The sequence below is a fragment of the Centroberyx gerrardi genome, chromosome 9 (assembly GCF_048128805.1).
Source record: "Centroberyx gerrardi isolate f3 chromosome 9, fCenGer3.hap1.cur.20231027, whole genome shotgun sequence".
Classification (NCBI taxonomy): Eukaryota; Metazoa; Chordata; class Actinopteri; order Beryciformes; family Berycidae; genus Centroberyx; species Centroberyx gerrardi.
The window spans coordinates 18,244,565-18,257,441 of NC_136005.1; the positions used below are offsets into that span (position 1 = coordinate 18,244,565).

General features: G+C 43.2%; 1 protein-coding gene across 1 annotated transcript in view; it reads left to right on the forward strand.

The window, feature by feature from the left end:
• The window catches only part of atp10a (ATPase phospholipid transporting 10A), a 29,630-nt gene extending 17,565 nt beyond the window's left edge, over positions 1 to 12,065 (forward strand). Inside the window, exons 12-21 of the mRNA XM_071923459.2 lie at positions 183 to 309; positions 885 to 1,069; positions 1,496 to 1,850; positions 5,207 to 5,283; positions 6,599 to 6,724; positions 7,453 to 7,653; positions 9,492 to 9,572; positions 9,705 to 9,809; positions 11,006 to 11,193; positions 11,385 to 12,065. Coding sequence (XP_071779560.1) covers positions 183 to 309; positions 885 to 1,069; positions 1,496 to 1,850; positions 5,207 to 5,283; positions 6,599 to 6,724; positions 7,453 to 7,653; positions 9,492 to 9,572; positions 9,705 to 9,809; positions 11,006 to 11,193; positions 11,385 to 12,054 — 2,115 coding nt within the window. The 3' untranslated portion in view covers positions 12,055 to 12,065. The remainder of the gene's footprint in view (positions 1 to 182; positions 310 to 884; positions 1,070 to 1,495; positions 1,851 to 5,206; positions 5,284 to 6,598; positions 6,725 to 7,452; positions 7,654 to 9,491; positions 9,573 to 9,704; positions 9,810 to 11,005; positions 11,194 to 11,384) is intronic.
• The last annotated feature ends 812 nt before the right edge of the window (positions 12,066 to 12,877 follow it).

Here is a 12,877-nt window from a genome sequence, read left to right on the forward strand (position 1 = left end):
CCGTCACCACACCGATGTGATAAAACACCTTCTCAAGGTCTCACATACTCCCATGGATCGCTGCTGTTGAGTCCCCTGCCATGTAGGCAAAGTGGGAGAAGTTTCTCCACTTAAGTTTTTTTGTTTCTCATACTTTAACAGACATACGTGTGCGTGTGTGTGTGTGTATGTGTTTGTATCAGATTCTAAGCAAGGAGGAATATGCATGCTGGCTGCAGCGCCATCTGGAGGCTGAGACGGCCATCCAGGGAAGAGAAGACTTGCTGTTCGAGTCGGCCCTGCGACTGGAGACTAACCTCCAGCTTTTGGGTAATCCTGTCAGGCCTCACATGATGATGGCATGCTACAGCATTCACACTACACTGATAGCTGGTTATCATACCAAAACTCATTTTAATTTACCTAGAATATTTATGCTGGCTCCTAGGGCTGGGCGATATATTGTATAATATCGATATTGTGATATGAGACTAGATATCGTCTGGGATTTTGATTATCGTAATATTGTGAAATAGCTTAAATGTTGCTTCTTCCTGGTCTTAAAGGCTGTTTCAGTACAGTGATACAATGTTCTGAACTGATTAGCCTGTTCAGGCTAAAATAAACAATGATTCGCTTTACCTGCTCATCATATCCATATTACTATTACTGATTACACATTGCTGATTACTAATGATCATTACTCATTTTCAGAGTTTTCTTGTGTGTAACTATCTTATGAAAGCACGAATACTCATTCCCCCAAAATATCGTCGCATTATCGATATTGAGGTATTCGGTCTAAAATAATGTGATACTTGATTTTGTAAATATCGCCCAGTTCTAGTGGCTCGTTACGTGGGGCTGTTGGAGGGTTTGTCACAGCAGTGTGTCTTTGCCTGCAGGAGCCACAGGCATTGAGGACCGGCTGCAGGACGGCGTGCCTGAAACCATCGCCTCGCTGCGGAAGGCGGGCCTGCAGATATGGGTGCTGACGGGCGACAAACAGGAGACGGCCGTCAACATTGCTTATGCCTGCAAGCTGCTGGACCCCGAGGAGGAGATCCTGACCCTTAATGCTGATTCTCAGGTGACCTCACTAGCCAAAATGTCACAGAGTCAGTCAGTATGTATAACTGTGGATTATATTGCATATATTCAGTTTTAAAATATTGATATTAAGTAGTGGTTCTTATTCCTCTGTTTAGTCTATTCAAATGATAGTGGACCTTTTTTTTCAGCTTCAGATAATCCTTTTAATCCTTTTTTTCAGCATGCTATAGTATAATCAAATATATCCGTGTTATATCCGTGTTTCCTTTTTCTAGCTGAAAACATTGCTCTTAGTGAAAGTAAGGCCAGACATACTGAGTAGTTTGGAGGTCTTTTGAGGACTGAGCGTGTTTGATACTGGGCTGCTGGTTCATCTGGCTGCCAGATGTTGACTGGGTCAGGCAGTTCGGTATTAAGCAACTGTCCTAACCCTCAACCCACTCCGTGCCTGTCTCTGAACCAGGAGGCGTGTGCGTTGCTGCTGGAGGAGAGTTTACACTACATCCAGGCCAAATTCCTCTGCAGCTCTGCGGACCAAGCTGCCAAGGCCTTCCACGGTGACTTTGCGGCCTTTGAGATCTACCCCTCCCCGTCTCCTTCCTCCTCGTCCCACACCAGCCCCTTCATGGTGCACCGGCTGGGCCTGGTGATTGACGGCCGGACCTTGGCCTACGCCCTGGATAAGAGCCTGGAGGATAAGTTTCTGGCTGTTGCGCGGAGCTGCCGTTCGGTGCTCTGCTGCCGCTCCACGCCGCTGCAGAAGAGCATGGTGGTCAAACTGGTGCGAAACAAGCTGAAGGTCATGACTCTTGCCATAGGTATGTACCGGGTCAAGATGATGCAACCACTCATATGTGCAACAGTTTCTTCCCTGTCATGCCATATTTTACTGTCATTTGAATTGGTTTCTTTATTTCTTTTGGCTTCCAACTACCTGGTTTTGGATTTCTGACAGTATTTTTGTCAGATGTTATTTTAGTGTTGCGCCGCCTATACACTGTGAAACAACTGTGAAAATGCAAGCATCATTCTTGATATTAACGGGATTGCTTTAAGTGTTAGAAATCAGTAGTTTGTCAGTCAAAGCCAAATGCAGCAGGTGATTCTGGGAAAATACAGGAGGACCTAACAGGTGGTTTGCCTCAGACTCAAAGCCCTTAACCTGAGTATCAGCTCAAAAACTCAAAACTTCCTCACCAGTCTAAAAAGGTCATGAAAGGTTAAAGAGAGTGCTGACTCTCTTGAGGCGATTAGAGCTTTGCCTCCCGCAGACCTCAGCATGACCATACAGAGCACACCACTTGTCAGGTTTTCACATCACAGCCTGGACTAATGCACAGCCTCTCCTTCACCAACTACATAAGTATTGAATGTCAGCATTTTTATGAATCACCATAGCAAATTGGTGAGCCGCATGCTGCATCCAGCCCCTGCACTGTCTTTCCCATCTATATGTGCAGTAACAGGGAACAGCATCTGAACTGATTTTAATCAATTTTCCCAAACCTTATGAGGCGCTATCTGGACTTGAAATCTACGGAAACTATTTCAACAGTTTTCTTTTTCACTGTCTTCAAGATGCAGCTGTCTCAAATTATAGTTTATAGACTTGTAAGGATTTGCTGAGTATTCTATAAATCTAATTATTATTATATATTACACTTCAGGGTTCATTTAAATAATAAATACCAGGACCTAAAATGTTTTGGCCCGTTTTGCAACCTAAATATCCATAATTGAATGAGCAACTACACTCTTATCAAATAATAGCAGTTACTGCTCATACATAGGCAAGCTGAAACAAATTCCCCACAGGCTTGTCTGCAAGAATCCTGAACATATTATTTTTTTGAAAATGCTTTTCAATAATTAATGAACTTGTGCCTATATCCAATCCCCTTTATCATGAAAATTAGTGTGGAAAACTCACTGTAATATAGCAGTGAAACTCCCAGGTGTTTTGGTACTAAACATGGCCATATTTTTCCTGCTGTGGTATCTACAGGATATGAGCTGACTTTCATATTTAGGTTGCAGAGAAGTGCACACACACACACCCTCTGCCCCCTTGCTGTGACTACTGAGTGTAAACAAATTAATTTTATAGTAAGGCACCTTAGTTATTGTACATTTTGGCTTAATGAAGCTGTAGCATAATAGAGGTGACATGAGGATGGCAATGTGACTTATGACTGTCTTTTCCCTGTTTACCATTTATTTGTTACTGCTGCACTCAGGAGGATCCCATTTTTGCCTGCCAAGCGCTTTTCTGTCATTGCTGTGTTAGCAGTAATGTAGAGCGGCTTAGTGGAGAAAGATGGGGGGCGAACACTGCTCCTCCTAACACTCCTGGGATGATCTTTGTGGACTTGCCTTTTAAGACTCTATAGGGACACCAGATGATCGAGAAGCTCCACCATCTCCACCGCTTCTTATCTGTTGGCTTCATGGCTTTCTCAGCATCCGAACACCAGGCTTTCAGAGCGGAGAATATAACCTCATCCACCAAACACCGCTAACAAGAGTGGAGCCCAGGGCCGCGTCCTTCACCTAGTCTTGTATACAGAGTTCCCTCTACAATTGGGTTTCTTTATGGCTAGATTACAATTTGCCACACTAATTGAGAAAGTTCTGGCCATATCTATTAAAATGCATGTAGACGTACTAAAGACGTGGAAAATTACATTACGATACATTCTGCCGTCAGTAAGATATTACATTAATAGAAGCAGTTTGAAAGCAAAAGATTACTAAAGATAATATAGACATGCAATGATTTTTTGTGCACGTCACCCTGTGAGATTCACAAAGTGACCACATTACGCCTTTTTAAAGTATTCCCATGTCACCCCTATAGCTGTGTAGTGTCTCATTTAATACATTTCCTTTGTTGTTAAGAATATATTTACTTAATTACTTAAGGAATGATTTTTTAATTAATTACTAATACCTAATTACTAATATCTTGTATTTGTGTATAATAATGTTATTATGGCTATATAGGGTCTGAGTCCTAATTAGTAATTTGAAATATATTCATATAAGTAGTATAAATAGACTGCTGCAGTAATAGTGTGTCTGGTATTATTTAGGCCTACTGGTCTTAAAACATTTTTACTGGCCAAAAAACAGTATTTGCTAGCTAACACAAAGTGTTAACCTCTGTCTCATCACCACCTACCTCAAATACTCAGCCAACACTACCACTCTACCACTCACTGTTGTCACAACAAAACCCTCACTGCCCACCAACACTTCATCTCCCACTTCACAACCTGCGGTGACAAAAACTATCTCCGGCTCTCAAAATGTCGCAAAAACAAAAACAGCCCGACCACCAGCTGAACTGGTACGGGCCGTCTCGTATTGGGAACAACAATGGATAATAACCTTGACTTCAACCACTCCACCGCTAACATCCACAGAGGCTGTCTGTCATTAAAAAAACTAAAATCCTTATCAGTCCAACCCTGTGACCTCCTGCTCCTACACCTCGCACCACAGCGTCATCTGTCCAGTCATACTCTAGGTCCATCTGCTCCTTCAGCATGATGACTATCACTTTGTGAAGGGAACTGTTTAAAATCACACACACGGCCTCTAAGATCTCCGGGACAACCCGCTTCCTATAATACTGACCGAGTCACACACACAGCCAATGTAACAGTTAATGTAACTGACAACACGCACACTGTGAATACCTGACATTCCTCCCACATACAAAACAGGATTGCACAGAGAGAGGCACACTTGGGTAAAAGTTTTTTTCAGTCTTGCCACACTCAATAAATCCCCCCCCCCTCATAATTTCTCTCCACTTCTAGGCTGCTGGTATACCGATGCCCTGCTGGGCTGATCTGCTGTGCCACACTTTATGTATTAATGTACTATGTGAGGTTTGTAAGTGCTTTGTGTGATGTATCCTTTAAGTGACAGGCGCGGATTATCATTCTTTGTGACTTATGCTCTACAACGGGCTGTGTACGCAGTTTTCCGCTCTGAGAACCTATTGCTCTCCCTTTCTTTCTCTCTCTGCCTCTCTCTCTCTCTCTCTCTCTCTCTCTCTCTCTCTCTCTCTCTCTCTCTCTCTCTCTCTCTCTCTCTCTCTCTCTCTCTCTCTCTCTCTCTCTCTCTCTCTCTCTCTCTCTCTCTCTCTCACACACATTAATCTCAGGTGATGGGGCTAATGATGTCAGCATGATCCAGGTGGCTGACGTGGGCGTGGGCATCTCGGGACAGGAGGGCATGCAGGTAAGGAGAAATGTGGGCGGGACCAATGCGGGAATGGGCGGCATCATGAGCGAGTGACATGTAGAGCGGGAGTGGATGAGAGTTTCGGGGTGATTTATAGAGGAGTTAAAAAGATATGTAAATAGGCTGTGGGGGGGTAAGAGACTTCAGGAGGTTAAGGAGAGTGTGAGAGGCGCTATGGGAGAGAAGATGAGGGAATATGCAGCCAAAGGCATGGGGAGAGAAGGCTGCATCTTGTGCTAACTATGCTGGCACACTTGTGCATATTTAATGGGTTTTGATTACTCTTAAGTGTGTTTCAGCCTAATGTAGCCTGCAGCCATGCACATAAGCATGCGTCCTCTAAATAGGATTGCCTGTACGTTGCTGAGTCAGGCTGGATTGGGGCTCCCTAACTTGTCCCGTGTCCTGCCATCCAGCCGTCCCGCGCCGGTCCGTCCGCACTATCTTCTCTCCCTCATCGCCGCTCTAAGGTCGCGGCCAATGCCACGGCTGCCTTGGCAATGGCAGCAGGAAAAGGGGGCTGTGTTGACCCTCCCCCACGCACATTTCACTGTTCCAGAAAGGTGATCTTGCATAGCAATGATGGAGCCTTCCAATTAACTTCCAGGGGAGGCTTTCCAGGCGAGCTGCAGCGTAGCACATCTGTTAAAGTCTCAATATCCTGTCCTTAAGTGGGCCGCTAGATTAATCATTGTTAATAAAATTTGGTCTTAATGAGACAGCAGTCACTCCTCAGGATTCCATAGCGTGCTGAGATGCACATTTCTCTGCTCAGGCCAGCACACACTGCATTATGATTAACAGACCTTTCTTCTATTAGGAGCGCACTCCCCATGTAGTCGTTTAAGGCCCGTTATTAGAGCGCAGCAGAAACTAAATTGCTGTACAACGAGGCATCCGCTGTTATTTTTCTTGTTGACAGTTAATGTTGACAGTTGAGATGTTTCATAAAGGGTTACTGGTATCATCTGAAAATGTAAGTTATAAAACAAGTAGCCTACAGGGAGGGTTTTGTCTTAGATTCTGATAGATGAGACTGACAATTTTCTGCTGCCGTAACTATGAATCCCAAAAGGTGGACAACCCATTTATGGGTTATTGCTTTGGAAAGATTATACCCACTAAAGATTCATTAAAAAGGGGCATACAAATGCAGCAGGGCCAGCCATTTTAAACGGTTATGCCCTAATAAGTGTGTGTGTGTCTGTGTCTGTGTCTGCGTGTGTGTGTGAGTGTGAGTGAGGGAGAGAGCAAGAGAGAGAGAAAGAGGAGAGAAGAAGATTGATTATTGGGTCCTTCTGCTATTCTGCAGGCAGTGATGGCGAGTGACTTTGCTCTCCCACGGTTCCAGTATCTCCAGAAGCTCCTGCTGGTCCACGGCCACTGGTGCTACTCCCGACTGGCTAACATGATTCTGTATTTCTTCTACAAGAATGCTGTAAGCTTCTTTTACCATATATGCTGATCTGAGTGTCTATGTGGGTCCAAATGTGCCACTTGATTTTGTCCAAGAATTAAGAGAGTAAACCAGCATAATGATCACACTTTACTTAATCAGAATTAACTATTCTACAGCCCTCACATTTTTAGATAAGGTTATTTAAGCACATTTTCCATCTTAAGCCAATGGACATTTTGCTGGATTTCTGGGTTAGTTCTTCATTAATGTCCAACCCATGTGGACTAAACTTTGAATACAAGACTAAGATGTCTGTTCTTAGTTTGAACTTAAATTAGCATGCCCAGACTCCTCCCTGTGTTGGTATGAAATTGTCCAGCAGATTATATTGATTTTTATTGATGTTGCATGCTGCCATTGATACCTGTGGGCGATCTAGGTACTTGTGAGGAACAGCTTACTCACTAGTGATGCTGCCACTCTCTTCCTTCATGCCTGTTAGCTATACAAAGAATAGTGCATTTAAATTGGAGACAAACAAATCTGTTAAATCAACATGGCTAACATGACAGGCTAACAAAAATACCAAAGTAGATGTTTAGAATTGGTTCACTGACAATCTGGAAATATGTGGTTTAGATGGGTTTCTACAAATGGGGAATTGAGCACCCAAACAAGCGTGTTTCTCCCGTTTTGTTTTTTCCTGTTTTCTGCCCTGCCTCTTCATGTGTATCCATCCCCAGCGCTGTTATCTTTTGTTCCCACAGATGTTTGTAGCCCTCATCTTCTGGTATCAGTTCTACTGTGGATTCTCAGGTTCAGCCATGATTGACCAGTGGTATCTTATCTTCTTCAACCTGATGTTCTCTGCCTTCCCACAACTCATCACTGGCACGCTGGACAAAGACGTGTCAGCAGAGACTCTCCAACAACTACCTCAACTTTACATGAACGGGCAGAACTCAGAGGTCCAGACTACTCATCAAAATGAATAAGAGTTATATTTGCCCCCCTTTGATTTTAGTGTGTGTGTGTGTGTGTGTGTGTGGGCACCTCCACAGTATGAGTACAGAAGGAATATAGGCCCTGGAAAATTGAATGAGTTGAGGAGATGATCTGTGCTTATGGAAACCAGCTGTCTAGAGGAATAATTAGAGTTTAACTTAATTGATTTGACACATTTCCTCAAAAAAATGTTCATGCTCTCAAAACAGTAAACACAGCCATCGCAACAGACTCTCATTTTGCAAAACAGTCTCCAACAACTCCACTGCAAAATGAAGTGCAGCTTTCCGTTCAGATCACATCTTTTATAAAAATAAACTGACATCAAAACTACACACGTCATCTATTGACTAGATAATATATTCAGCTGTTTTCACAAAAGAATACTAATGATGAAACATATTTACCAAAACGTTTTTTTTCCCCATATTTTGGTTTTATGGAATTAATTTGTTGATAATGTTTTCCTTCTGCAGTAAGCAAAATGTCTTTTCCTCACAATTTTGGAAATGTTATAATAGTTTTTCTCAGTTGTTTACACACTAACACTAAAACTTGAGACACAGTGACCAGAACCTAATACTCAAGTACCAAATCCTGCAATTCTAAATCACACTTTTGGCACTACACACAATGCTGTACATTTGGCACAATCTTCAAATCTTAAAATTTTGTGTTCACATGGAAAGCACCGCCATTCAAAATGCTAAACTGAAATTACCAATTGGATACAGTGAGCACTCAGAGGTACAAGCACTAGTTCCTAAATTGTTCAATTACAAATTAGAGCAAAGGGCCAAAGGTGAGCTCTTTTGTTTTGGAGATGAATGGATGGCAGCACTGCAGAGGTAAAGGAAGAGGAAGGGTGAGGGTGAGAGGAGGAGGAGGAGGAAGAGGCTGGATCCACCATGCCAGGCGATGCTTCCCCTGCTGCAGAGCCAGGGAGAACACTGTCTGTGGACGAGATCCTGTGGCAGGACAGAAACGCAAGACAGGATGCAGCCAAATTTTTTTCTCGCATTAGACAGTAGTGCCATTTCCTATAGTTTCTTCCATTGTGTGTTCTGTATCAGGAGCACTTTATGTACCCTACTGTGTTTTCTGAAATGTATACAGTATTATTGTTTGTTTTATATTTGAGTTGACTAATAGCATGATAATCTTAATCGTAAGTAGCAGGTGTAACACAGAAATTGAACAAGGCTTAGGCCTACTGATAAGTAAAGGTTTTCATAGTGTTGTATTTCATCAAACACATCAGTGTGCAGTTGGTTCTTCATATGGTATGCATGTGTCTTTTGGATGCAAAATTCAATTTTAAGAAGACAACATGGTTTTGAATGTAATGGTTTTTTGTCTTTGTTTTTTTGCTTTGTGTTATGAGTTTTGAGAAAATTAGGTACAGTTTGAGAAAATGTGTGTAAACAATTAAGAACAACTAATTTTGGTTATGTCATAACTGACATTTTTACACGTGTCATACAGTAAGGAAGTAGAAGACAACTGTTAACTGTTTTGAGAGCATGGACCTTTATATTGGAGAAATGTGTCAAATCAGTTGAGAAAAAATGTAATATGGCATGGTTACTCTGACTGTGCCTCAGACATGATGTTGTTATTGATCGTGAGTGATTACTGTATAGAGCTTTATTGGACAGTTGAGTGAGAGGTGTAAAATTAGCATATTCTGACTTATTTTCACTCATATTGTGCATTTTGCGTGACCTACAGCTCCGTTAGGTTCAGGCGACTGGGGATAGGTACATGTCTGTGAAACACTCACCTTGGCTCTGTCTTGCAGGAATACAAGCCATATATGTTCTGGATGAACATGATTGATGCCTTCTACCAAAGTCTGGTCTGCTTCTTCATTCCTTACTTTGTGAGTTTGGTTTTATTTTCTTTCAGTTAGTCTTTACTCTGTACTTTACTGTGACAGAATGCCTTGTTGCTCTTACTTGAGTCATTCTGCCCCCTTCGTCATTTCCCTGTTTGTTTTGTCCCTGTTTCCCAGGCCTATGCTGACTCTGACGTGGATCTGTTTACATGGGGAACTCCCATTACCACCCTAGCTTTATTCACCATCCTGCTACACTTGGGCATCGAGACCAAAACCTGGGTAAGAAGCTTGATTAGATTCGTGCATGACTCAAATTGAGTTTTCTGTGTTTTTTGGATGCACTAGTGAGAAATGCATTATCCCTCTAAGATTAGAATGATCCTTTTCCTCATTTCAGCCTGATGGAGAGAAAAGCTTCCTCTCTTGCCGTGCTGCTTCTTCCCACTCAAATCAGCATCTTGGCTTTGTGAGTGTAGTGGTGTGAAGGCTGACAGGCACATGGATACTTATGCATTAACTCTGGCTGATTAGATTGAACCAGAAGGCACTGCAGCATCAGGGACTATATATCAGCTTGACAGTTTGTCTGCCTCTGTCCAGGCCGCGCGCAAACTGTCTGCACCACATTACAGCACACCAGCGTTTGACACAGCCATAGGGACCAAAATACCTGTTTGTTTTTTCCCCACTTTAATACCACTGCCTAAGTTTTACTCTCGGGTATCCATGTGTGGTTCTCGTAAATGGCACGGCAGTCTTGGTCATGAGCCATTTTAAATTTATGACCCTGCATTGAATCAGAGTCTTTTCCATTATGCTGTGGCTGTAAATTTAGCCTGACAAGTTTTGTACATGAAAAATGTCCTTTTCACTAACTACCTTCCTGGACATGATGGCCTCTCGTGCAGAGGAGCCCATATTCACAGTGAACAGCATCGACTAAAAGTAAACATTTCCAAACGCTCAGCTGGCAGGTCCTTCATTCCCTAGCTGCTCAGGAAAATAATGCATGTTATTGGTAAATGGCTGTGAAAGTCAATTAAGGGTATTTGAGGTGACGCCAGGCAGCACTCTTTCTCATCCCCATACAGTAGCTGTGAGGCCATAATTAATTATGTGCTTTGGTGTCCAAATGTCGTGGTGTGTGTGTCTTTGTGTGTGTGTCAGGAGGGACAATGCTCTAGTGAGCCATTGTGTGGTTTTCACTGAGTCAGATGTCTGTCACCCAGTCAACTGAAGAAGGCTCCCGGCCGAAACGTGGGTGCATGTGGCTGTGCCTTAACTCATTAAGGAGCACAACAAGACATCTTTGCATATGCATTGTTTTGTTTCTGTCTTTTTACCTTTTGTGATTTTCATTGGTTTCACGCCCCTATCTAAGACTCAGAGACGGTTGTAGCGCGTTGGTGTTAGTTTTCTTCCATTTGTCACCCAGTCACTCCCATGTTTTTTTTCCTTGTCTCACTCTCCTCCAGACGTGGATGAACTGGGTGTCTATCAGCTTCAGCGTGGCCTTGTTCTTCACAGTGGCTCTGTGCTACAATGCCTCCTGTCCAACCTGCTACTCCCCTTCCAACCCCTACTGGACCATGCAGAGGCTGCTGCAGGATCCCCTCTTCTACATGCTCTGCATCATCACCCCTCTAGCGGCGCTGCTGCCCAGGTACACTGAGGTTGTTTTGTGCATGACTGAACACACAAACTCTTTCCCAGAAGAGTTATGATGTTCTGTGCCATGAGTTATATCTGTTATTGATACCAGATGCCTTTCATGTTTATCCCAAGGGCCTGTATTTATAATCGGAAAATAGTGCTGAAGTGTGTCTTGATGTCTGGCTCTGCTTTATTTTCCAGATATTTCTACAGGGCGTGTCAAGGCACGCTGTTTCCCAGCCCTGTCCAAGTTGGAAGGCAGTTGGATAAACTCCCCGGCGAAACCCGCAGGAACATCCTGAGCCTGAGCGGGGTCAAGGTGGGGTCACAGCTCAGCCCCAAGCCTCCCTTCCTGTCCCTCGTCAAGCCTTTCCCTAAAGATTGCAATCACAAAGGCCAGAAGAGCTTCTCCAGCTCCAAGACGCCGCAGCGCCGTCAGGGGCCGGTCTTACAAATGCACGGTGTTGGGAAGACTCATCGAAGGGGCCACAGCTGCCCAGTGGGGTTCACAGACGGTCACAAGGGCCTCTCGGACCCCTACACATTCGTTCCTACAGAAATAGACACTCTGCCGTACACCAAAGAAGCTCCTCGACTCGCGGGGGAGCCGCAGCCTCCTCCGGCCAAAGACTCTGACTGTCTCGATAAGACTTTAGAGCCGTCAGATCTGAGTCTGTCCAGCTGGATCACCTCCACGCCTCTGCTCACACAGAGGGACAGTGTTCAGCTGACCCTGCCCCCTACTGGAGGGAGCCAGTGTGTCACCTACAAGAGGAACTCGGAGGACAAACCCACCATTCATCCCACACAGAGGACAGAAAAACAGGTGGCAAATTGTTCCGAAGAACACTCGCTCCAAACCACCTTATGATGTCTTATAGTCTTAAGTATGTTATTCAAACTCAAATTTGCACGATAGTTTTTATTGAATTTTATTGTATTTTTCAAGAGGATTGTTTTATAAAAAAAAACAGGTACTTACCTTTTTATATTTTAGATGTATAAAGTAAAAAGTAAAGTAAAACTATTTTTGAGATTTGGGAGATAGAAGAACTGGAATATCTCCCCGTTTTTTGAACTCTGGAAAGTGTTTATTTTGCAAAGATGCATCTCAGTAGTACTTGATCAGGATTTTTGATGTAAGAGACTACCGGGTTATTTGGGAGTGTGTATTCTCTCTGATATGGTACCCTGTTCATTCTTTCAGCTATGCCTGTAAATCCATTCTGACCTGCATCAAATGCCACTGTGGCCTTGAATCGGTGTCAGTGTGCCTAAGAAGAGATATTTTATGGGTTTTTTATCCCCCCAGAAACGTGTTTCATTCCATATGTCAGGATTTCCATGCAGATTCTCCAGGAGCTTTACCTTTACTTGAATCTTTCTCAACATGGATCAGCACAGTTGCCTTGTCTCAGAGCGCGTTTCAGCCTCATTGCTGGATTTTGAAATATTCTGAATGTTGCTCAGTTGGAAATTATTGAAAAGCGTGTTTATAGCTGTTCTGCCATTCAGTGCATTCCATTGAATAATCCTAAAAACTGTAGACTTAGATATGTAGATATATGGTTATGTATATCGAGAGCATACGCCATGAAAGTTGCATTTCACACAGTCTTTATAAGAATCTAACAGAAATGTCTGAGGTGTATTATTGTAAGAGTGTGTGTGTGTGTGTGTGCGTGCGTGTGTCC